The sequence below is a fragment of the Vicugna pacos genome, chromosome 9 (assembly GCF_048564905.1).
Source record: "Vicugna pacos chromosome 9, VicPac4, whole genome shotgun sequence".
Classification (NCBI taxonomy): Eukaryota; Metazoa; Chordata; class Mammalia; order Artiodactyla; family Camelidae; genus Vicugna; species Vicugna pacos.
In genome coordinates, this window is record NC_132995.1 from 6,062,672 (window position 1) to 6,088,081 (window position 25,410).

At 52.4% G+C, this 25,410-nt stretch overlaps 1 protein-coding gene across 5 annotated transcripts; it reads right to left on the reverse strand.

Moving 5' to 3' along the window:
- Positions 1-7,263: 7,263 nt before the first annotated feature.
- MED25 (mediator complex subunit 25) lies at positions 7,264-24,012 on the reverse strand. Of its 5 annotated transcripts, none has more exons than XM_072966601.1 (18): positions 23,817-24,012; positions 23,676-23,721; positions 23,251-23,375; positions 18,244-18,342; positions 17,740-17,860; positions 17,311-17,473; positions 17,057-17,187; positions 16,730-16,817; positions 16,447-16,640; positions 15,891-16,019; positions 15,345-15,430; positions 15,203-15,260; positions 14,994-15,101; positions 12,538-12,726; positions 12,156-12,227; positions 11,809-12,027; positions 11,401-11,581; positions 7,264-8,944 (listed from the first exon to the last, which is right to left on the reverse strand). In XM_072966601.1, exons 1-18 carry the CDS (start codon positions 23,948-23,950, stop codon positions 8,829-8,831), a joined length of 2,259 nt encoding a protein of 752 aa, XP_072822702.1. In that variant the 5' UTR covers positions 23,951-24,012; the 3' UTR covers positions 7,264-8,828. The 5 variants fall into 5 exon arrangements, with proteins under 5 accessions (XP_072822702.1, XP_072822699.1, XP_072822700.1 ...); XM_072966598.1 differs by having other exon boundaries at positions 7,264-9,073; XM_072966602.1 differs by lacking the exon at positions 7,264-8,944 and adding an exon at positions 10,801-10,933.
- Positions 24,013-25,410: the final 1,398 nt, after the last annotated feature.

Genomic DNA, 25,410 nt, shown 5'->3' on the forward strand with positions numbered 1-25,410 from the left:
CATGTGTGTAGACAGACTGGGATACTCCATCCCTTTAGAGGTTAGATCTATACAGGACAACCAGAAAATGAGACAAAGAAGGGGCCAGTGAAATTCCAGGAGAGAAGCCCCAGGCCAGTCATATTTCTCATCCTTGCTTGCCACCTGTCCAAGGGCTTCCCACGGTTGATTAAAGCCCTGTCCTGAGCCCCAAATCTGATCTGGATTGTGGCCAAATAGTGAGTCAGTGCTCATGGGACCCAGACTGCAAGTTAGATATCAGTAGGCACCTCCAGAGCTCCGACAATGTCAGGACACCCCAAGGCTGGCAGCAGGAAGAACAAAGAATCATAGGGACAGAAGCCTCCTTAATCTCTCTAAATCCCCATTTCTCACCATTCTTGTTGGTCCAAATCATTATCATCACCTCTTTCTCTCTCTTTTTCCTTTTCCCTTAACAGAGGCACTGAGAATTGAACACAGAACCTTGCAGATGCCAAGCACGTGCCCTACCACTGAGCTATACCCTCCACACCCCCATCATGATCTTTTGACTGGACAACAGTCTCCTAACTTGCCACCTTGACTCTCATTCCACTACTCAAAACACTCCAATGGCTATCCAATGCCCTTAGAATTAAATACAAACTCTTCCTCTAATGCCCTGTATGATGAGCCCCTGCTGCTGTCTCCAGATTGATCTCTTCTCTTGCCTTTCTGTTCTCCACCTAGCTGATGCCTTCCCATCCTTCAGGACATGTGTGTTGGTATGAATTCCCAGGATCGTATAAGCATGGAGAAAGGTGTGCCAGGATATACTCCAGTATGAGCAAATGAAAACATGTCAGAATGTGAAATGAAAACATAGGATGAAATCCTATCAGTAATACAACAGGACATCCCTCTGAAACCATCTTGCTTACCCAGTTTGCCAGTTTATAAGACACTATTCATTTTATCTGTAAAACCTGCCCAGCCTAACAGGCTACTATTAAGACTAAGCAATTCTGTTCCCATCTGTTAGGCTATATATTTCCTCAAGAGTAGCTATCTGTTACCAAACCTGTTTATGCCAGTTATTCTTAATAACTTAACCCTATAAAACGAATGAAATCTTAATGCAAGAGAGTTGTTTATATACCAACCAGGTTGCCAGCATTGGAAAAAATAAAAGTGAGTTGCTTTAAAAAAAAATGCTGCCAAATTAGTTGCAAGCAAAGCAACTGAAAATGATTACATGGAAAAGCTAACAAAAACCTAGAAAGGTCCAGCATGCAGTTTGCTTCATAAGTGTCTTCAGGTTCTCATGTCACTTTTTAAAAAGAACTGGAAATGATAAATGACTGTGGCTTGTGGGTGCTGTTTAAGCAAGCCTGCAATGCATGGTAACTGGGAGACTGGTAACCTAAAAGGTCTTGATTCTACATAGAGGGAGGAGATGAATGTCTTTCTAAAATGTTTTTGGTTAAAATAAAACATTTAAAATGTTTAGATGGTCATTAGTGCTATTTGCCATATTTTTCTAACTCCCCATTTTCCCAGTAATTGAAAGGATTGCACTTCCTGACCCCTTTATGGTTCACTGGTGCCACGTGATAAATTCTAGCCAATGAGATATGGGTAAAAATGACATGTGTGCATTCAATCTGGAGCATTTAATTACTGGTGTGAGACCAGAGCTCTCTATGCCTTCCCCATGCTGCTTAGTAAAGGTCAAGATCCATCAGCAGGGCCTCCAGGCTGACCTTTGATTTAGCATGAGAATATCTGCCTTTGCGTCTTCAAGCCACTGCCGTCTGAGGGTTGTTACTGCAGCATAACCCAGCCTAACCTGATACACAAATGTCCTTTTCAAATAATCCCACTTAACCAAGTGTTGTTTAACCAATCTGAATGCATTTCCTAAAACAGCAAACTGGGAGTACATACACATGTGTACATGACACCAACATAACATAGACAAATAATGCTTTACACCACGAAGTGGAAGTAGGTGACCTCTGTCTTGGAGTTTCTTTTTTTGCTTGTTTTCTGTTTTAGCAATTACAAAAAATTTTTTAAAGGTGCCTAATAAATGTTCTTCAAATTCTATATATTCTTCCATAAACTTTATCATGATTTGTAATTATTTGTGCCTTCCACATTAGACTGCGAGCTTCACAAAGACCATGTCTACCGTATGCATAGCTATATTTCAAGAACCCAGCACACAGCTCTATAGGTCTAGGTGCACAACCCGTTAGAACACCCTCCACAGAGGTGACGTGATGTGTTCACCTGTTTCCCCTTCCGGGGCACACGATGAAATCACCTGACCTGGATCCCCCTGCATAAGTCGGTCCGGAAGACTGAGTTCTCACCGCTGGGAGTGTGGGTGAGCGTCATGACGTCATGAGCATCACTTTCGGCCCCAGGCCGATAAGAGCGGATGTGCGCTCTCCGTTTCTTTGCTCTATTGCTCCTTCCAGTGCTGGAGACTAAGGACCCTGAAGTGGAGGGTTTGGTTACTGGGTGAAAGCAGCGGGACCTCTGAGTCACTGTTGGAGAAGAGCCACCGGAGGGAATGGCCTGACCCTCACCAGATTGCCATGGTGGGAAATCCTGTTATACCACTGATATTTACGGATTTGTTAACATAACATAGTCTGAGCTGACCATCCTCCACCCCCAGCAGACACACACACAGCTCTTTAATCCTGTTGGTCTACTCACCACACATGCTCTGCAGTCTGTAGCCTCCAGGCCTTCGTTTACACTGTTCCCTCCAGCTGGTGCACCCTTCCCTCTAGTTGTAGCTATCCAAGGGTGACACATAACAGTTCAGCATGTACAATTCATTAAACATAGAACTGCGAATTCTCATCTAATTCTCACAAGGGTCCTCCAATGTCGGCTTCTGAGAGCCTCAACTTTCAGACAGGAAAGAATGGGGAGCTGGCTGCAACTCCAGGAGGGCAGGGATCACACCCTCAGCTTTTCACTGCTACAGCCCTAACTGCTATGTGTCATCCAATACAATTTTTCCAAAGAAATGAATTGCAAATTTACAACCTCCAGCATCAGTTGAGCCTCTGCTGCTGCTTCCTGCTTGATATTGTCTGAAGTTCCTTGATTACCTCCCAGAGTTGGGTTCCGCCTCCTCCACCAAACTCAAGCTCCCCACCAATAACCCACCTGGGTGACCGCAGGCCACACAAACCAGCGTGGGTCAGACTGGTCGTTAGAGCCAGTGGCAGCCTGTATCACTTAAGAAAAAGTAGATCATGCTTGGAAAAGCAGTAACAGTATTTCTTCGACACTGCTGAGTACTTCCTGCCTGAACTCACTGAATCCTGACACCCCAGGCCATGAGGCTGACAATTTGATTACCCCATTCTACAGGTAGGAAAACCAAAGCTGAGAGGCAAAAGCCTTAAGTCACAGGCTGAAGAGAGCCTGAGAGAGGTGGTATGTCCATATTCATTCTTAATCTCAGCAGAAGCCCTTGGTCCCTAGTTGGTGGAAAAAATGAGGGATGTTAGAAGTGAACACCTTAACTTTCTTTCCCTCCTGCCCAAAGCCCACCTGTGGCCATCAGATAGGGGCTGGGAGCCTCCCATCCTTGTCACTGTAACTGCTCACATCTGCCCCTCAGCCACCACCTGCCCTGCAACATGCATGCTTCCAAACACTCCCAGGTTGTAAAAGCCCAGGCCTTGTCCACCTCCAAGTCCAGAGGCCTTTCTCCTTGCCTTCAGAGGCCAGGTGCCTCAAGATGATCATGTCTTGCCCAGCCTCTTCTGATGCACTACGATCTGCATTGGTAAATTGGCAAGAAATGAGTTGGTACAATCATTGATATGCGCATTGTTTTTTGGAGGGTGCAATTTGGCAGTTCTGTCGCAGTTTTAAAGGGCACCTCAGAAGATCAGAAACAATCTATGCAGCCAACAATAGGAGACATATTGAGAAGATGGTGACATTCCCTGGGAGAATACCATGCAGCTGTGAAAAAGGACAGAGGGCTTTCCTCCTTCCTGCAAGATACATTGTCAGGTGGAAAAAGCAATCTACAGAGTAAAGCAGGCAAGCAGGCTAAGTTCTAGAGAGCTTCTGAACAACATGGTGCCTGTAATTACCGATACCTTACTGTGTACTTAAATTTAAGAAGATAAACCTCATGTTAAGTGTTCTTAACACACACACACACACACACAAAACCAAAGGGACACAAGGAAACTTTTGGAGGTGATGGATGCCTACCTACTACCTTGCCTGCACTGATGCTTTCATGGGTATGTACGTATGTACAAAATTGTCAAACTGTATATATTAAATATGTGCAATTTTTTGTATATCAATCGTACCTCAATAAAGCTGTTTACAAAAATATAAAGTAGGCTGCCACGGGATAGAAGAGCCAGAAAAATGAATATACATCCATCTGCTTCTACCTGCTTGTCCGTATCTCTGAAAGAACACACAAGAAACTGGTCATTGGTCTCCAGATGGGGCTGGGAGAGACTGTGCCTGGGGCTGATTTTGGAGCCTCTTAATATGAACCCTATGAAGGTTTTGTTATGCAAAAAAAAGTTAAATTTTTAAAAGGTCAAGTAAATGAAAATAAAATGGAAACAGTCGATTCTGAAATTTTGCTGCTGGAAATGCATCACACAAGAATGCCTGCACAAGCGAGGGGGAAAAGATATATATGTGTATACTCATTCTCTGCAGCATTTTTGGTAACAGTGGAAAACTTACACAGCTACCCAACTGCTACCCAGGACCATCCTCTCAGTTTCGGTGTGGGCTGGACCTAGCGATTGCTGGAATGAACAGAATACGGCAAAAGTGATAGGTTATGGCTTCTACTATTGGGTTACAAAAAGACTGTGGGTTCCATCTTGAGTGCCCTATGAAGAGATCTACATGGCAAGAAACCAAGGGAGACCTCCAGCCAATAGCAAGCAAGGAACTGAGGACCTATGTTCAGGCACCTGTGAAGAATCAGATCCCACCAATGGGCATGTGAGCCATCTTGGAGGTGGGATTGCCCCCAGCTGAGCCTTCAGATGAGGCCACACAGCCCCAGCCCACAGCTTGACTGCCACCTCGAGAGACTCTGAGCCAGAGGCACAAGTTAACCTGTGCCTGGATTTCTGATCCAGAGCTACTGTGAGACAATAAATGCTTGTTGTGTTAAGCTACTGAGTGGTGGGATTTGTTACACATCAACAGATAGCTGCTGCAGACTAGATGGTTTGTGGGACTGAAATGTGTCCACTTAATGGACTAGTGAAAGCAACCATTTAATAACAGGACACAGAGCCACATATAACAAATAACGTGGACAGATGGCCATGACTCAAGTGAAAAAAAAACCTAAATAAAGAACAACATATAGAAACTGACCCTATTTACATAAAACATTTAAGAAACGATACATGTGTCTACAGCAGTGTTCATGTAAACTCAAATGTCACGTTGATGCACCTGCCTCTGGGGAGGAGGGTGGTGTGCTCAATGTTTCAGGCAAGAGGGGAGAATGAGGTGTGAAAGGTAGTCTGCTTTTTACTCTACACACTTCAGTGTTTCCATCTTTAAAAAAGCATTTCACTTGTGTAATCTCAATACATTTTTAGGGTTAGTTTTACGGAAAAACCCAAATGGTAGGAAAATATACACAAGTGAGTCTTGTGTACCTTGAGATATATATACTCTTTTTAAGGAGGTATCATTTTTCTCTTTATAGAGATGGGAGGTGGGCATTTTTTCTTACCCAAGACAGGTTTCCAACTATTCATGTGTAGAGTTCTAGCTTTTTCTTTTTCTTTTCTTTTCAGTTCTGTTCTGCCTCTTTTGCCTGATCTGCTCCTTTGGAAGAATTCTCACAAACTTCCCAGTCTTGCTTCCAGCTTTAGATACAGGGCCCCAAAGCAAATTTCTCCAAAATGAAATGTTTCCAACCAGTTGCTCACCCAATGACTACTTTTCACGGATGTTGTGGTGCTTCTGACAAGCTAGCATGCATTTTTAGACTCAGTTTTGCCTCCTAAAAGTGCATTCTGGCCAGTGGTAACTACCGTGGCTGAGAGCAGCTCTCCAGCGAGGAGGACTGCGCTGAGCCTGCTGGGTGCTCCGTCCTACGGGGATGTCACTCCTTGGCACGTGGGGAGATGGAGGCTCAGAGAGGCACGAGGACCCGCCCAAAGCCGCAGATCTCATCGGAACAGGAGCTGGAGTCTCCACCCGGATGTTCTAAGGTTTTCACTCTTTCTTCTACTCCAGCAGTTTTAACAGTACCTCATGCCCAGAGGAAAATTTTCCAAAAAGATTTTCTCTCTTGGTGTTGGCTAGTTCTGAGACACGTTAGGTGTTGACAGCCATTGTCTACACCTGGATAGTGAAATCCAGAAGTGAGTTCTCTGTGTCTAGACCTCCCCATAACTAGGGGCTCCTTCCTACCTCACCCTGTGGCTAATATACACCCGTGACTAGATCATGACGGGCCCTTTAACTCATCTGATTAGGTGCTGAGGTCAAGAGGGCCTCAGTGGCCCCCAACAGCCAAACCACTGACTGGAAACATTTCTTTTGGATTAACTTGTCCCGGATGGGCTCAAACCTGTTTCCCTGTAGGGCGGCGCCCACCCGGGTGGGAAGGGCACAGGCTGCTCTCCACAAGGCTTCTTCCTTTTTGGCGGCTTTGGACAGTCCATCACTCTTTCCTCAAAAACACTCGGCTTCCAGAACACACTTGCCTGCTCTTGCCTTCCGGCCTGCCTAACCCTCACACGTGGGTCCTTCTGTGGCCTCTGGCCTTGTCCTCGCGTCTTCATCCTCCTGAGGTCGCAAAATGGCAGCCCAGTGGCCTCGTGAGACCCATAAGCGGAGTTTGTTTGGTCCTCACAGTGTTTGGGGGGCTTTAATTTGCGTGCCATTAGGAGGCGGGGCAAGTGCACCCCAAGTTCGCCACAGTCCCCGTCAATCCCTGTCACCTCACGCCTGTGTCCACTTCACACATTTCCATCACCTGCCTGGTCCCTGGAGCCATCTGAGTTTTCAGCAAGCCCTGCTATACATGCTGCCTGGGGAACCTCACCCACTCGCCCCACTTCGGCTGCCACCGGGGACTCCCGCTCCGTCTCTGCATCCATATCACTGAGGCCCCACCTCCCTTCCAGCCGGGATTCACCTCCAGGGTTCTAGGGCAGGGATCGTAAACTCAAATGCCTGCAGGCGCCAGGCGGGCCACACAAATGAGTGAACTCGCCAGGTATAAGAAAAGTCGACGCTGGCCAGGAGTATAATCAAATCGAACCTTTACTGAACTATGGTGAATGCATGGAACATAATACAAACAGGCAGGAAACTGGGGTTCGTCTTTCAAATTCAAAATTGAAAAAATACAAATTGAAAAATAGAAATATTTAAACTATTAAAATGTTTTCTCTTTCCGTAATTCTTCTGCTCCTTGGGCTTGAAGCCAGGAGGCTGACCACATCCCTTCCGCACCCCAATGTCCACGGCAGACCTTGGATGTCACAGTGGTGGCAGAGTGGGGGTGCGGTGGGGACCTCAACCTTGACTCCGGAAACTGGGAGCAGGGTTTCATTTGATTCAGTTTTGTAACAGAAAAATGGCTGTTCACAAGTGAGGATGCTTCCAAACATGGAGACTCAGGGCAATGACTGGAGAGAGGTGGAGGGCTGGAATCTTCCATCCAAATCCCACCTAGGAACCAGCGGCCCGCTGCCCTGGAACCCGGTGACTCCTATCTGCGGTCTGCATTCACGTGATGGAGGTTAGCCAACAGAGACAAACTGGACAGTGTTAGTTCATTTTCACAAAGTCTGGGTGCAGAGAGCCTTGCGGGGAATGTGGTCTTTGACCCCACAATCTGGGTGCCTGTTGTCTGGACCACGTTCTTCATTTCTGGACACCAACTGCAGCAAAGAAGAGGGAGTCAGGATGTCCCCCATTTTTTTTTGCCAGGACCAGGTGAATACGATCATACATTCAAGTAGCTGTTTGTGAACGTCCTTGCAGAGAAAAAAGAGTGTCTGGGAAGGTGGAAACTTCAACCAACAGTCTTTGACTGACCTTCTTGTGGGAACCAAGGTGTGGCTTTGGCCTTGTCTGAAATGAGAGAGTAGACTGAATGCAGTGGTTCAGATTTCTTCCACACAACCCGTGATGATCGGGTCACAGAACAACTATCAAATACATCGGGGCAAGTTCACCACCAACCTGCCCATGGTTAAGGTACAGAAGCGTGGTGAGGAAGTCCATGGTGTGTTCTGCTGACATTCTTAGCACAGTTTGATGCCTGGTGATGGATGCAACGACCTGGCTGGTATTCTTGACAAATGTCACCTGAGATGGAGGCATCCTGCCCGGGTCCCCCATGACACTGACGGCTGGGTCGCCACCATGGTCTGGAGCCATGTTCAGGCCTCTGGACTGGTCTGGGCGAGACTGTGCTTTTCTCAGTACACAGTACAGAACGGCTCACTTCTCAGTGTCGGGCCTGCCTTGTCAAGCTGGAGTTCTCCACACCACAAATAAATAAAGCTAACTGGGTGGTTGTAGTTCATGAGCAGCGATAGAAAAGGCCACGATTGATTTGACTCTTTCAAGCCACTGTCACTTGGGACATCTTCGGACCTGTCCTCACCTCCCCGTGTGACGCGAATGTCGGCTACACTGAAACGACGGTCCAGATGGACGCGGGTTTCTGTCTGGGTCACATTGTTTCTGCTCCTTTACAAATTCGCCTGTCGAGGGGGTTTTAATGCCCCAAAGAGGGGGAGTCTTTCAATGCGGTTCCCTCACCGCTGCGCCTACATCTGCTTCCCAAAGCGAAAGCCCTACTGACACTTGAGGCCCTTTTTCAGTTCGTTGAGGATCGCGTCTCGCGTCTGCTCCGTGTACTGGTCGAAGCTCTTACTGTGCTTGGACTCATAGTGACGCCTCAGGTTGTACTCTTTCAACACAGACACGATTTTTTTGCATATTAGACACGTGGGCAGGCTCTTCACCTCCACAAAGAAATAGGCTCGCTCCCATTTCTCGCGAAACACGTGGCCCTCGCGTTCTCTCTTTCGTTTTGCCACTTTTGGTAGAGACATGGGTACAAGAAAGATTTCACTGTCTCCGAATGCCACCACAGGAACCACAACAGTGCAATCCCCGGGCCAAAGGCAAGGGCCTTCCGCCTCGTGCCGGGGGAGGCAGGAGGGAGTGGTGGGGACTGTGGCGAACCAGAGAGCACCTGCCCTGCAGAAGGGGGCAGCTCCAGCCGTTGTGGCTAGGCAGAAGGGCGGGCCCAGGGGTGCCAGATCTTCTGACTTGTGAAGAGAAGTCAAGACTGCAGATTTTGTGTGTGTGTGTGTATGTGTGTGTGTGTGCGCTTGAAAGTGTGTGTAAATTACCCCGATTTTTACAGCTAACTCGTTAGGAAAAAATGCCACATATGCTAACACAGGGAAAACCAAACAAAACTCAACTGTAGAGTGGCCCACGGGCCACCAGATTGCAACCTCTCCTGGGATGGGGCCCAGGAATCTGATGTTAACCAGCATCTCAGACAATGTGGATGCCAGTGGTCCAGCCAGGGACCACACTCTGAGCAACACTGGCCTAGGGTCTGACAACAGACAACTAATTCTCTGCCTCCAGGCCGGAGCGCCCCTGTGCTCCAGACCTGGGTCTGTATCCCGCCATCCCCTGGACGTTTCTCTAAGGACGTCCGTCAGGCCCCTGGCCTCACTACCTCTCAAAACTGTTCCCCACGGGGTTTCACACCTCCAGGACGGCCCCATGGTCCACCCTGTCCAAGGCTCTGGAAGGTCAGTCTCTGATGGGGACCCTCTCCACATAAGATCTCATCCACTCCTGTAGCTATAACCACCAGATACACACTGTCCCCTAAGGTCACGCGTCATGGAGGAGCTCCCCACACAGCCTGTCACTCGGATATCCTTAGACCATCAGCACTCACTACTGGCTCCTTCTCCCAGCTCCCGACCCCAGGGAGGCCCACCTAAGGGAGGCCCACTGTCTACCAGCACCTGCCCCTGACCCCACCCCTACACTCCCAACTTTCTTTGCATGGCATACCAATCCCTGGCCTCACCCCTTCCACCCCACCACCTCTGCCCTGGCCCCTCCTCTGGCCTTGCCTCTCCCCAGGACTATCACCCCAGAACCCTACCTGCTTTCCTGACTCCCATCTTGCCCCGCTGCACCCTGTAGCGCAGGGGGGGTCTTTCTGACACTCAGCCAACCCAGGCTGGCCCCAATTCGTAGCCACCTGCAGCTCTTGAGTGTCCCCAGGAAAAGCCTCCAGCCACTCTGTTTGGAATCTAATCCATCCCACCCAGGCCTGGCACCTGCCCACCTCTCTCAGCCCTCCATCCGTTATGCTCGGGCTCCAGAAGCATCGACTAATTTGCTCCTCAGGACACCCCAAGGTTCCTCCTGCCACACACATTCCTTTCCTGTCTCTGCACCTGGATCACCACTTGCGTCCTTCCTTCCCGGCCTCCCTGCCTCCTGCCTCTCAAAAGACTCTGCTGAGCCTAGACGGCTCAGAGGCCTCTGCCCGGCCTGCCGGGCACCCTCTCTACCTCCACAAGCACTCATGGTCCCTGGAGCTCTGCCTGCTGCCTCCACATCTGCCTGGAGCCAGGCTACACCAGACTGCCTGACTCACCGCCAAGGCCCTGGCCTCACCAGCCTGGGGCCTCAGGGATGTCTGTTGAAGCGAGAGCAAGGACAGAGATGTCTCCCCCCATCTCCTGCCCAGTCCTGGGGGATGTCAGTGACGGGAGCCGGGGCGTGTGTTAAAAGGAACTTTATTGGGTGTCAGGGGTTCAGATGAGGTCCATGAGGATGTCGTCCTCCATGACGCTGGGCTGCAGGCCCGGCTGGGGGACCGGGCCCCGGGGACCCCCGCTCAGCAGCATCTGACCTGGGGGGCAGTGGGGAAGGGACTGCATCTCCCAGTAGTCCCTGGGGCCCTGGAGGGCCCTGGGCCTGCTTCCTCCCTCCTCCTCTGGAAGCCCAACGCAGAGTTGTCTAGGAAGTCCTGGGTGGACCCATGGAAGTGCCTTCTGACCCCATGTGACCATAGAGATTCTGTTTCCCATGAGCCTTTGGGAACCCATCCCCCAATGTATCTCTCTGGCCCTAAGACTACGTTTCCCAGTGATCCCAGGAAGACACGCAGGAGGGAAATCAGGAGAGCTCTGGCCTCCTTGGTTCTTGGTCCCCTGGGCTGTATTTCCCAGGAGCCTTTAGAGCCCTCAAGAGCCATGGGGCACCCGCTGTTCTTGAATCCTAGGACTTCACTTTCAAGAAGTCACTGGCTTTGGGGCTCCAGCCCAGGGGCTGTGGGGACACTCAGTCCAAACCCCAGCCTCCCCCAAGCCCCCTTACCTGGCAGTGGAGCCCTCGGGGGAAGCTGAGCAGGCCAGGACTGGGTGGGCGGCGGGTGCAGGAGGGGGGGCCCCAGCTGGGGCTGCCCCAGGCCCTGGTGTGGTGGGGGCAGCAGTGCAGGGGCCCCTGGTGGCTGGAGGTGGTGGAGAGACGCCTGGGGTGGGGGCACCCCAGTCTGCGGCTGGAAGAGCAAAGAAAGTGGCTCAGAGGCCCTTGGTGGAGAACCCCCTCACCCTCCATTCAAAGGAATCTTAGCAGAAATCTACGTAAGACACATAGGGAGGAGACAGGTGGGGCTCCACTCACACCCTCCAATCAAACCAACCTCCCTTCTCTGAGATGAAAGGAATGAAACTGTCAGGGCTGGAGACCCACAGCTCCCATCTGCCCCCCACCCTCAAGTCTCACCGGTGGTGGGTTGAGAAGGAGGCTCCGCAGCTGGGGGTTGGCCCCAGGGTTTTGGGGCCGAAGGATGGGTCCAGGAGGAGGTGGGCCAGGGGCTGCTCCAGGAGGTCCTTGTGGGGCGCCTGGGGGGGCCTGGGTGGCACCCTGGGGCTGAGGCTGCCCTGCAGCTGCTGAGGCCCCCACGGAACCCTGAGGCTGGGGCTGCGGTGGGCGGAGCTGGAGCTGAGGGGAAGAGACGGGGGTGAGGGACGGAGTGCCCAGACACCTCAAGCTCTGTGGTCAGGTCAGAATCACAGCATCTTCTGGGGCCTCCCCCACCCTGGCCCTGACCCCACTGGCCCTGTCCTCACCAGATTCTGCGAGGGCCTTGCCTGGTCCTCCAGAATGGGGCCCAGCCCAGGGGGTGCCTGCTGTGCCCCCATCTGTGCGAGGAGAGAGGGCGCAGATCAGTGACTGAGTGGGAAGTCCCCATGTCGGGGCAGATCTGGGCCCTGGAAGGGAACCTGTCAGGAGCTGGGCATGTTTTCTTTGGGGGTGGGGGGGTTCCCAGGTCCCCAAGAGGGGACTGTGTTTCAGAGCTTGGACAAGAACACTAGAAAGGGAGAGAAAGGTTGCAAGGAAATAAGGGGAATGGGACTGAACTCAGCACTGGAGCCCTGGGTGGGCCCCAGGAGGCCTGGCTGTGAGCACCAGGGCCCACGTAGGTGGGTCAAACATTGGGGTGCAGCTCACCCCGCGCTGCTGCTCCAGCTTCTGCTGCTGGACTTGCTTGTGGTTGGTGATGACCTGCCGGATGCCGTTGACAAAGCCACTCTGGTCGTAGGGGATGAGGCCCATGAAGATCTTCTTCTTGGACGAGTACAGGAGCATGAGCACACGCACCTCGCAAGGGGCCGTGTGGGGGAAGTGCACGCAGCCCGCCTGCCAGGGGACAGTGGAAACCAGTCACACCCTGGAAGAGGGGGTTCCCCACCCTGATGGGTTTTAGAAGGTTCTAGAAACCCCGCAGGCCAGGCGCGACAAGGTTCCTGCTCTAGAAGGTTAACGAGGCTTGAGGTTTGGCTGGAGGCTGCTCCAGAGAGCTGGGCACCCAAAGGCATAGGGTGAGGCTGAGTTCCGGGTGGAAGAGTAGAGAAGTGGAGCCCCATCCTGGCCCCCCATCCTCACCTCAGCCGGTGGACTGCCCTCTTCCAAGCACCACTGGGGGGGTTCATGGCCGAGAGGGAGGGGCCTCAACACAGAGCTGCCACCCAAAGTGTGTGATCCATGGTGGTAGCAGATACTGTGACCAGCCCAGGGACCCAAGAGACCCTTGAGGGCACCATACCCATCTCGGCCTCAGCATCCGCAGTGAGAACCACGGGGAGCAGGGCCAACATCACCAGGCAGCTGTGACTCTGGGACACGCCAACATACACCAGGCATCCTGCCCACGGGTGGACACACCACAAGTGCCCGGGAAATACTAACGAACGTGAGATGAGGCTGCTAATACACAGGGTGTTCAGAAGAGGGACTCGCAGGGGCAGAGGGTCTGACAAGACTGAGGTCCCTCCTCAAGGACCTTGGCCAAGTGAGTTTATGTCCTCTGGCCTTGGCTTCTCACCCAAGGCAGACCCTGCTAGGTGCCCACCCAATGTCCCTCTGCCTGTCTCCCCTGCGTAGAGAACCCTAATTTTGTCTGGGTAGCAACATGTCCGGGCCCTACACACACGGGCGGGAACCTGTTCCCTGGTGGCTTCCTATGCCACTCGGGGTGGCCTGGTGGCCTGGGTCTGGCCCAGGAGATGGAGGGAAGCCTGCTTGAGGGAGTGGCAGTGCTTTCCTGAAGAAAGGGAAATACAGGGCTCATGCCACGCCTCCTTCCTGCCTTCCTACGTCAAGTCATACAAGACTTTTCAAGCTTCGAGAGCCATCTTAGGACCAAGAGAGAGAAGCCAAGAGAACCACAGAGACCTTGGCCCTGATGTCACAGGGCTACAAGACTAACCCTGAGAGCTGCCGCCTCTGGACGTCTTGTTACATGTCGCAAATAAATACCTGTTCGTACAATGCTCACTCTGGGAACATTCCTCTCAGAACCTGGCTGCTATGCTATGATGAAGCCCAAGGCACACTGGGAAGCCACACGTAGGCACTCGGATGGCCAGGCCCAGGTGAACCCCAGCTGCCAGGCAGCACCACGTGCATGGGCTATCTTGGAGCCAGTTGAGCTTCCAGATGACCACGGTCCCAGCCGCCAATTGATGGCGATCCCGCAAGAGTCCCCAAATGAGACCAGCCCAGCTGACACACAGAACTGTGAGAAATAACAAACTGTTGTTTTAGGCCCTACCCCCACCCACACCATTATCTGTACTGTTCTAAAAACTCTGCTGGTTGGGTGTATTGTGATTTGCAGCCAGAAGCATTCGTAAGTCTCAGAAACGCTTTCTTTGTAGGATTTTCCGGAGGATTCTCTAACGTAATCCACCGAAAATCCCCTCTCCTGGAAAAGTGCCAGGTCCTCAGGATAGACTCAATAACTGGTTCTGTTCCTATTTAGAGAGAGGCTCCCTCAGTGTTAACAAGTTGAACTGTCTCCTCCAAAAAGACACGTCAAGGTTCCAAACCCCAGCACCGGTGACCATGACCTTCTTTGAAAACAGGGTGTTTGTAGATGTAACAAGTTAAGGTGAGATTATGAAAGTGAGCCTTAATCCAAATGGCTGGTGTGCTCTAACACAGGGACACACACAGGGAAGAGAACATTAAGACACGGACAAGGAAGACGGCCACGTGAGGACGGAAAGAGACGAGTTTCGTTGCCTAGAGATGATCCTGCCTGGGGCCACGAGCTACAGGAACAAGGGTCTCCCCTAGAGCCCTCAGCAAGCATAGCCCTACGAACACCCCAATTTCATTCAGCCTTCTCATTTCCAGGAGGGCGAGAGGACACATTAATATTGATCTCAGCCCTGGGAAACCAATACACCCAGCAAACCCTGCCAGAGCCCAGAGCTTCCGCCTAATTGTTCCTAACTGTCATATACCGAGATCCGGTGTCTACTATAATGATAAAAAAGGTTAAGGCCTTAGAGGAAGGCTGAGGAGCCCAAGGCCACAAAAGCAGCCATCAAAAGCGGCTCCCTCGGGCCCAGGAGGACGGGGAGGGGCCACCCGCCCGGCCGCCCGCCTGGCCCACTCACGAAGCCGTTGCCCATGATGCGATAGAGGCCTTTGAGGGAGTCCAGGTCCTTGTTGGTGAAGTGGAACTGGACCATCCTTGAGTTCCGGAACAAAGGGCCCAGGGTGGTCTGCGGGAGACACGGAGGTCACCGGCGTGCCGAGTAGGGATGTGAGGAGTGGAGGACAGAGGCAAAAGAGGGCGGGTGGCTGTCCTCCGCCCGCCACTCACCAGCAGCTGCTGCGGGATGAGCTGCATGATCAGCTTCTGGGGCCACTGCTCTGTTTTCCTGGGGGGGGGGGGGCGGCGACATCGGGAGTGGTGTCAGGGAGAGGCGCATCCCAGCCCACCCCACCCACTGGCCGCCACCTACAGGTTCTCGCCATGATTCACGTAGACCTGGCAAGGCAGAGATCGGGTCAGCTTGGTGTTGGCATCCACGGAGGCAGGTTTGGGCTTCTGAGGGGGAAAGAAGGGCATGTCAAGGTGAAGACGGGCCCTGAGCCTCAGTCCCCTTGACCTCTTCTGCCCTGCCCTGGGAGCTCCAAAGCTCAGGATCTCCCCCAGTTTAAGTCCCATGAGCCCTGAACCCCTCCACCAGTCTGTCAATCCCACATTCTCCAGCCTTCAACTTCCACCAATGCTGGGGCTCCTCCTCTCACCCCTAAATCCCACAACCCTTTGTCCCCTAGATGCCACAATCCCCTGGGCCCCTCCCTAGACCCAGAATCTCAGACTTCTCTGGGCTCTTGACCTACAACATGACTTTTACTACCTCCCAGGTCCTGGACTCTGGGCTCCAAGTCTCATGCTTCCTTGGAACTATCCTCAGGACTGCAAGTCCCATGACCCCATGGAGGTGCTGTCCTGGCCCTGCACCCCACCAGGCCTGGCCCCATGGAGCCACATGCCTACTCACCTCCTGCCATTCAAGGACCCCGCTCCAGGCCAGGAGTTTATTGGAGACTGACTGCTGCCCGCCGAGGGCTGGGGCCCCGAGCTGGGCTGGAGAAGGGCCGCTCACTCCGCCTGGGGCCACGGTGCCTGCCTGAGAGGGGAGGAAAGAGAGCAAGAGGGCAAGGAGGCAGGGTCAGATCATCTCCTGGGAAGGGCTGTCCTGAGAGAGGGACCAATCAATGTGCAAAACCAGACAAAGGTCCCTCCCTCTGCACCCCAGGCCAGGAACACCACTCTGCCATCCCTGGGACTAGAAGTGCTCTGATCCTGCAGGACTCAAAGACTCTCAAGCCCCATGATGCCCTTGACTCCCAGGACCCCTTGGGCTCCTCAGAACACCTGGAACCACAAGCCCCATGATTCTGTCTCCAGACCCACTAGTCTCAGGGTCACCTGTACCACAAGCCCCATGAGCCCCTGAGGTCCCAGAACAAGATCCACATGCCCTTGGGCCCTCCCCAGAAAGGCCAGCTGCTTCTCCCCTGCACTGCGTCAGAAGCAGGGAGGCTGACACCTACCATGGACGGTGCCCCAGGCTGTGCAGGGGGTGCCAGGCCAGGGCCAGGGGCCACAGTGGAGACTAGGCTGGGCTGGGAAGCAGGTGGTGGCTTGGGGGCGCCAGGGGCCCCTGGGGGCAGTGGGGGAGCCTGGGCCTGGCTGTAGGGAGGCCCCACTCCTGGAGCGGCTTGCTGAAGAGGGTTGATGGGCGAGACTGTGGGAGAGATCAAGGGAAGAGGTGGGGGCAGGTGTGTGGAGAGAGGCTGGGCTGGCCCCCAACCACATTCTCATCCCTGGACTCACAGCGAGGGCCCAGCCCAGCCTTCTGGTTCTTGGCAGCCTCCACTGCATTCTGAGCAGCCACTTGAGCTGCACTCAGGTTCCCAGGGACCTGGTGACAGAGAGAGGGGCTGGTGAAGACCACGCACTCCATCTCCAATTGCGTAAAAGCTCATGACTCCCCTCACCGTCCACCAGGATGGGACTCCCCAGCCCCTAGAGTTCCAGCCTCCAGACGTCTCAAGGGACACTCTCATCATCCCACAAAGCCCAACATCCAACTAGGTCTCTCCCAAGGAGCCAGGGCTCCTGCAAGGCCCAGAAGTGGGTCCCTTTCTTGAACATCCGTACCTGGTACTGCTGGGGCACGGGGGGCAGGGGCTGCTGGGGGGCTGCCGAGAGTGAGGCGCCTGAGGGTGGAGCTGGAGGCAGGGGCACAGGCTGCTTTGGCTGGAGGGGGCCTGGGGCCGAGCCACCCCCAACTGAGAGCCAAGGATGGAGAGTCAAGCCCCACAAGAAGGGATTTGAGAGAGGGGAAGAAAATCCAATTCAGAGGGAGCCGGGGAGGGCGCCCCCGTGTCCCCCCACCAGCACCCAGGCCTCACCGGGCAGCACAAGCCCCCGCACCAGCACCATGTGCCGCGGGTCCTGGCTCACGTCTGCTGGTGGCTGCAGTGGCTCCAGCATGGCCGGAGGAGCCGCCTTCTCAAACAGAAGCCGCAGAGCAGGCAGCTTTCGGGGAGACACGATGGAGAAGTAGATCCCGCGCTGCAGGAGCGGGAGGAGCAGTCAGGCAGATGCCACAGGGGCCAAACTCCCCACCCCGCCCTCCTCCCAGGCTGTGACACCTGCTGGGCCCTGAAACCAAATTCCCATCAGCCCTTGGGCCAGGAAACCACAAGACCTGTGTCAGCTGCCTGGGGGGAGTCCGGATTACAGTGCTTTCAACAGGAGCAGGGCTGGCCCCAGAGTCTGACTACTCTGTGACCCTGGATGCCAGGCCCCAGCCCTCCTCCCTCAGATACAGTTCTCACCTCCCCTATCTTCTGCACAAGGCTCTCGGTCGTGCACCCCGAGTACGTGGTGCTCTCCACAGCAGGTAGCAGGTACGGGGGTGAGTTACAGATAAGGAGGCAGACTCGGTGCGTCTGGCCACTGCCGGGGACAAGGAAAGATGTGGGGCAGGTGGCAACAGGGACCATGAGAAAAGACCCAGACCCAGACCCAGCAGAGGTTCAAGTCCCCTGCCCCACAGGAAGTCAGGAGTGAGGGCACCATTTCTCAGCTAAGAACACTGAGACTCGCCCAGCGAGCAGGGCTGGCAGGAAGCAGACCCCGAGCTGGCTCTGCTCTCTAATGAGGACACTGAGAATGGGCACGGGCCTGGGGACACCTCCTGCCTCCTGGCCCCAAGGGCCCGGCCCTCAGAGCACCCCCGACTCCCCGTTGTGAGGCTGGGGTGGAGTTCTGTGACAGGCAAAGCAGGTTCCAAGCCAGGCAGACAGGTGGACAGAGCCCCACGTGCCGGGCACACTCACATCTGCTCCCGCATCTTCTTGAAGTCGTCGAACAGCTGCAGGGCAGTGCTGAGACCTTCAGCGATGAGGCTGCAGCTCTCGCCACCCCCGCCCATGAACCTGCAGGGGGCCAGGCAGTCAGTCCCCAGGAGCCATGGGGGTGACCAGGGCTGCCACATCCCTGACCCCAGGCCACCCTGGAAGGGTGGCCTGCACCTGGGTCATCCCTCTCCCCGCACTGGACTGCGCACCTTGGGGAGGGGACACTGCTCCGTCCCCAGTGCTGGCACTGTGCCAGGCCCAGAGAGCAAGGACAGGGGACATCTATCATCTCCTACAAGGGAGCCCCCAAGACAAGAGACCCCATGGGAAGGTACAGAGAAAAGGCCCGGAACACTAAGCCCCAGATCCTGTGCTGTGTCCCAATGCCCTGGCCTCACCTCACCTTCCCAGCCTGGTATGCAGGCCTCCCTGGTTGCCCCTCTGTGTTATGGGTTAAAATGTGTCCCCTCTAAAAGATATGTTGAAGTCCTAACCCCCAGAGCCTCAGAATGTGACCTTATTTGAAAATAGGGTCTTTCCAGAGGCAATCAGGTACCATGAGGTCATCAGAGGGGACCCTAATCTGACATGACTGGTGTCCTCATAAAAAGAGGGGAACTGGGACACAGAGACAGACACACTTAGAGGAAAGACAATGTGGATGTGACGAGACACAGGGAGAACGCCACAGGGAGATCAAAGTGGTACTGCCGCAGGCCAGGGATGTCTGGGGTGACCAGAGGCTGGAGGAGACAAGGAAGGACCCTCCCCTACAAGTTCCAGAGGGAGCAGAGCGCTGCCCACACCTTGATCTCAGACTCCTGGATCCAGAGCTGCGAAACACTCAAATTCTGCTGTTCTAAGCCACCCAGTTTTCAGACCTTGTTAGTGCAGCCCCAGGAAACTACTGCACACAGGGATGTGGGTTTCTCCTCCACCTGATCTAGAGGGGTCACCGGTGTCTGTCCCTGTGTGGCATGTGGCAGGCCTCTGCTAGAGTGCAGCCGTTGCTACTGCGAACCTTTGGGTCACGTGGTTGCAAGGCTGACCCTTTGCTGCAGGGGACATCTGTGCAGATGGGGCCCCGCTCTGGGAGCCCTAGGGGCCCTGTCACTCTGAAACATGGCCCCTGTGTCTCTAGCTGCACCTGTCTCCCCACAAGGCAGGGACCGAGTCTGAGTCCTCTCTTGGCCCCAGCCTCACCGCTCCCCCCACGTCTGACACAGGGGAGGCCTCAGGAAATGTGTGTTAAATAAATGGCTACAAATCCAAACCTGTCCATTGAGGCCAGAATAGATCCAAGCCCTCAGCCGGGCATCTGGGGCCCTGCCTGCCTCCCTGCTCCATCCTTCTCTGGGTGCAAGTCCTCCAGGAGGCCTCACACATCCCTGGACTTTGTGATCTGCCACACGTCCAGGCCTCTGCCTGTGCTGTCCACCATCCCCCTCCAGACAGTGCAGCCCTCAGCGAGGGAGACAAAGCAGTCTGAGCCAGCCCCAGGAATATGCCCCAGGACCCACAGGGTACTGCTGAATAAAGCAGCCACCAATGCATGACCCCTCTGTTCTGCCCCCCGAATTCTCCCAAAATATCCAACCCCTGGAGCTACTGCCAGCTTCCTGTGCTGGAAGAAATCCAGCCATTTTCACAGCTATGGGGACAGGGGTGAGTGGGCAGGGCAAGACATAGGAAATGACTGCTTCAGGCACACAAGATCTCCTTCTAGGGGGATGAACCTGTTCCTTCTAAAACTAAACAGAGGAGGTGGCTGCACCACGTCGCAAATGTACTAAATGCCACTGAATCGTTCACTTTAAAATAACTACTTGGGTTATGTGAATTTCACCTCAGTTTTTTTTTCCCTCTAAACGGAGGTACTGGGGATTGAACCCAGGGCCTCATGTATGCTAAGCACGTGCTCTACCAATCAGCTATACCCTCCCTGCAACCTCAGTTTTTAAAAAGTAATTTCTGAGGGAAAACGGGACTGACTGACCACTTTGAGATCCTAAAGCTTAAAGAAATGGGGGGGGGGGAAACACAGCCAGTTGCAAAATATGTTATAAACACCATAAAGTTGCTGATAAATCTTAATTCCAAATAAACCCCTCAGTTATAAAACCTAAAGTAAAAATGAAAGGAAAAAGCGCCCCGGGCAATCCAGGTGGACTCTTTGACTCTCACTGCTACCTTGTCCTCTCGCCCCCAGGACCATTCTGCCAGATGTCACAGCCACGCCTTTGTCACTTACTTTCATAGGCTGATGGGTCCCTGGAGGCCCTCAGAGGGACTGGTCAAAATGAAAGAACATGCAGAGTAGGCAGCCCTGACCGAGGACTTTCTGCAGCCAGGCCCCCAGCGAGGCCCATCCCCTGCTGCAAGGGCCAGGACTTGACTGTCTCACATCTCCTGACTCCCTGGCACCTGGGACAATCTGCCCTCCAAATGTTTGTTGAATGAATGGACAAATGAATGAATGAACAAACACGCTGTCCCAACACGATGGGAAAGACAACTTGGGCTATTTCCCTTCTACCTCTAGTCTTTTTGATGCTGGTCACTAGCTGGAGGGGGGAAGGGGAGCCGCCCCCTCTGGTAAGAAAGGAAATATCACATCAGAAATGTAACAATGTCCAAGCAAGGACATTTCAGGAATCACACTGTATACTTTGTTCCTTCAGGAATGGGCATTCTGGGAGAAGATGAGATTTCTCCAAGTGGGAACAGAATGTGCTGACTTTCTTTGTGATCTCTGTTACAGACTAGCCCAGGACACCAAAACTGAATTAGATGGGTTACATGGGACCTGATGAAACAGTGACTGTGAGTATTACATAATGGCTTAAAACATTTATCAGCTGATTGGGAGGATTCTGGGGAGCACACAGCATCCAAAGCTTCTATTTGTTAAAAGGTACAGTGTATTTCTAAGCTGGTAAGGGGGAGGGTGGACATGGGATGAAAGTATTCCAAAAGTATTTCCCTCTTATCTTCCCAGCGCCCTTGACATTTTTAAATAAGGGGGTTTGCCTGCATTTCCTGACACCCATCAGAAGGTTTGGTTTCTTGATTATTGTCCTCGTAACTTTCACTTGTTCATTTACTCAGCGAAAGTCTGCTGAGGCCTCTGGGGTACCAGGCCCCAGCTGGAAGGAGACAGTAGAGAAACCTTCACGTCCTGGACATTCACATTCCAGAGGTGTGGGGCTGTGACAGGGAAACACCTGGGTGCAATGGGGGCAGAGGAAGGAGCAACTGGTTGCTTGCTAGAAGCAGGGCAAGAACATCAGAGTTGGGTCTTGATGTCTACGTAAGAGTTTACCAGGGAGAATCAGAGTACAAAGTGTATCTTGGGCATCTGTTAATGCCCTCACTCATTCAACAAAGTTTTCCTTAGACCTTTGTGCCAGGCCTTATGATGGGTGCTAGAGACATGACGGACGTCAGACGTGGATTTGGACCCCAGGGAGCCCCAATTTAATGTTATTCAAGTCTTAACCACAATCCATCCCAGCAGTTCTCAACTGAGGTGGATTCTGCCTCCAAGGGGACATTTGACAGTGTCCAGAGACATTCTGGTTTGCATACCAAGAAACTGAAGCACGAAGTAATAGCAAACACCTAAGTAGCACTTAATACAAGCCAGGGGCTGATTTAAACAGCCATCAATTCATGTAATTCCCAAAGCATCCCCGCGAAGTCCCAGTAGCCAGGTCCCCAAGGATCCCCATCACCTGGTATTCACGCCCCTTAAACACTCACCAGGATTGACTTCTGTACTAAACAGAATGTGACAGAAGTAATGATATGTGACTCCCAAGATTTGATCATAAAAAGCTTGGTGGCCTCCTCTTTTGCTCTCCTTGCTGGATCACTCAGCCAGCTGCCAAGTTGGGAGGACACTTGGGCAGCCTCGTGGGGAGGCCCTGTGGCTAACAGCAGTTTCACAAGAGACCCTGAGCCAGAACCATCCATGGAAGCTACCCCTGAATTCCTTCCTTACAGAAACGGCCCAAGGTGATTAATGTCTGTTATTTTAAGCTGGTATGTTTTGTTTGTTTGTTTGGGGGGGAGGGAGGTAATTAGGTTTATTTATTTATTTATTTATTTTTGGAGGAGGTACTGGGGATTGAATCCAAGACCTTGCGTATGCTAAGCATGCCCTCTACCACTTGAGCTATACCCTCCCTCTACAAGCCACTATGTTTTAATCCGTTACACAACAGTGGATATGTAATAAGATAAATGTAAACACCATTAAAGTTCCCCTTTTATTTTTGTTTTTATTTGGGGGGGTTAATTAGGTTTATTTATTTATTTAACAAAGTTACTGGGGAATGAACCCAGGACCTCCTGCATGTTAGGTATGCACTCTACCACTGAGCTATACCCTCCCCCAAAGTTCCCCTTTTAGAGATAAGTTATATTAGACACAGAGAGGACAGGGATTTCTGGGTCTGGGAGTTCTGTTGTGGAACAGCCCTGCTGTGGCCCAGGCTGCCGGCATCAGGAAGAGGCTGCAATGTGAACTATCAAAGCTCACTCCATAGATAAACAACCAAGTCCTACTGTATAGCACAGAGAAGTAATTTAATACCTTGTAATAAACTATAATAAAAAATATGAAAAAGAATACGTGTATATATAATGTATATACATGATTCAATCATTATGCTGTACACCAAAACTAACAATATTGTAAATCAACTATACTTAAACTAAAAAAAAAAAAAAAGAAGCACTCCGGCTTCAATGTGCCTGTCTGACAAAGGAGGACTAGAGGAGAAATCAGAAACGACAGACAAAAAGAGAGCAGGACGTGGGGTGCTGGAGTTCCACAGGCCTCCTTGACTGGGACCTCCTTTCTACTTCCAAACCAGACAGACGGCGACACGAGCGAGCACACAGAACCTACCGCATACCAGCTTAAACCCAAGCCCCTCAGAGGGTCCCCCAACCCACCCAGAAGCCCGGAAAAGAGCTCACTTAATGCCATCCAGCCAGGTGACAAACTCATAGGCGCTGCTGGTGGGAGCGTGACACTGGACATAGGACTCGGGAGCGCAGTCCACCGTGTTGAACACCACGAGGCTGTACTGAGTTCCCCCATACTGGGAGGGGAGGACAGAGGAACTTTTCATCTGGGACCCCAGCTCCCTTCTCCCTCAGAGGAGTCGGAGCTCCCAGCTCCCTCTTCCCTCCGACCCAGGAGTCCAGACCCCAGCCCCTCCTCCCTCAGGCCCAGGGGACCAGACCCCAGCCCCTCCTCCCTAGGACTCAAAGAGTCCGGACCCCGGGCCCCTCCCTCCTCGGACCCAAGGGTCCAGGTCCACGCCCCCTCTTCCCTGAGACCCAAGATTCCCGACTCCCAGCTTCCCTCTTCCCTCAAACTAAAGGGCTTCAAGACTCACGTCTCCCCCGAAGTCCGTCTCGGCAGGAGGACCACCATTAAAATACCTGTGAGGGTCGGAAGTGAAAGGTCTGGGTGAGGCAAGAGACAGTGGAAAACTAAAGTCGGAGGGCGGGGTTGGAGTCGCGGAAACAGCACTCACTCGATGGCCGGGAGCAGGTAGTGCTTGCGGAGTCCCTCGAAGTAGGGCCCCAGATTGGCCGTGCCCTCTATCACAAACACCACGTCAGCTACGAGGCCCCCGGCGCGGGCCGGGCCCTCCGACCCGGGTACCATGCCCAGCACCGCCGCCACTGCCGCCGCCGCAGCTACCGCGGGATGAGCGGAAGTGCGCCTGCGCCGCGCACGCACCTGCGCCGGACGGCCTCGCGTCGCTGCTGACGCGCCCGCGGCCATGTTTGTGCGGGGCGCCCAGGGCGGGTCGCTTTATCTCCATTCTCCCTCGCGCCCACTGTGTGTAAAACTCAGAAGGGACATTGCGAACCCCTTTGGGGGCCTGATGCGGAAGAGTGAGTTACTGGCAGGACTGACGAGAGCTGAATATATTGATAGCGATGGGTCTGCCGCCATTTTTGAGCGGGGCGATTGTTCGATGGCGGTTCCAATGAGAGAGTCAGGAGACTTGGTTGCTATGCAACCCTTACGCTGCCCTTGTTTTCGAATAGAGAGATTAGGTTTCTGGTTAAATTCTTTCGGCTCTTGAGGGGATCGGGGGTGGGTCGTGTGAAGGGTCCAATCACATCGTCCGAAATGGGGTTACTAGGCAACGCTTTAAGGTTGCAATCAACTCTGAAGGGAGTGCAGCTGTTTTTTCCACGAAAAGAAGCCGAACTCCAACCCAAGTGGAGGTTGCTAAGCAACACCTGATAGTTGTTTTCTGGGAGACGGGCCAGAAACTGGCCTGGAACATAAATACGTTCCAGGTGGATTAAAAATGTAAATACAACAAAAGAAACCATAACACTGTATAATCCCAAAGACTGGAAAAAGAATTTTTTATTATTACAGCAAAGCCAGAAAACGCAAAATATTCATATATTTGTCCTCAAAAGACTCCATAAACCAAGTTGAAAACGATACTATAAACTGGTAAAGTCATTGGAACATACATATTGACAGAAATTTAGTATACAAATATCTTTTACTAATCAATAAAAACTTACGAAAATAGAAATACTTTACTTCTTTGAAAGGGAAAGGAAATTAAGCAGGCTTTTCTTACATACAAAAAATATTAAAAATAGAGAACAAACATCTGAAAAGGCGCTCATCTTTATCAATTAAAAAGTGCTAATAGAAAGTCCAATGATAGAGCATTTTACCTTTGTCGTGTTAATTAATGTTGGAAATAGTCCATGAGGATGGGAGGCTTTGGGTGAAATGAACTGGCTCAGACGTGATCTAGTAGGGGTGGAAACCAGGACGACTTGTTCCAATGCGGTGTGTCAATATATTTCAAGGTAAAAGCGTGCATTTCTTTGCACTCAGCAGTATCACCATTTTGTCACATTTATCTTATCAATCCCTTCTTTTTTCTTTGCTGAACAGCTTTTAAAGCAAATCCCAAACATTATATCATTTTACCTCTACGTGCTTGACAGGGATCTCTAAAAAGTTATGGACATATTCCTACATAAACATTATGCCATTAACACTCCTAACAAAATTATTTCTTAATATCATCAAGCACTTCAGTCCGTAATCACATTTTCCCAATTCTTTCAAAATGCCTTTTT

What these genes read in the sequence shown, in the direction of transcription:
- MED25 (XM_072966598.1), bottom strand. Translation starts at nt 23,950, where the DNA reads ATGGTACCCGGGTCGGAGGGCCCGGCCCGCGCCGGGGGCCTCGTAGCT. An exon ending in TTGTGCAGAAGATAGGGGAG is followed by an intron (nt 17,474 to 17,739) that starts GTGAGAACTGTA and finishes CCGCTCCTGCAG; the next exon opens with CGCGGGATCTACTTCTCCAT. An exon ending in AGCTGGAGCAGCAGCGCGGG is followed by an intron (nt 12,228 to 12,537) that starts GTGAGCTGCACC and finishes CTCCTCGCACAG; the next exon opens with ATGGGGGCACAGCAGGCACC.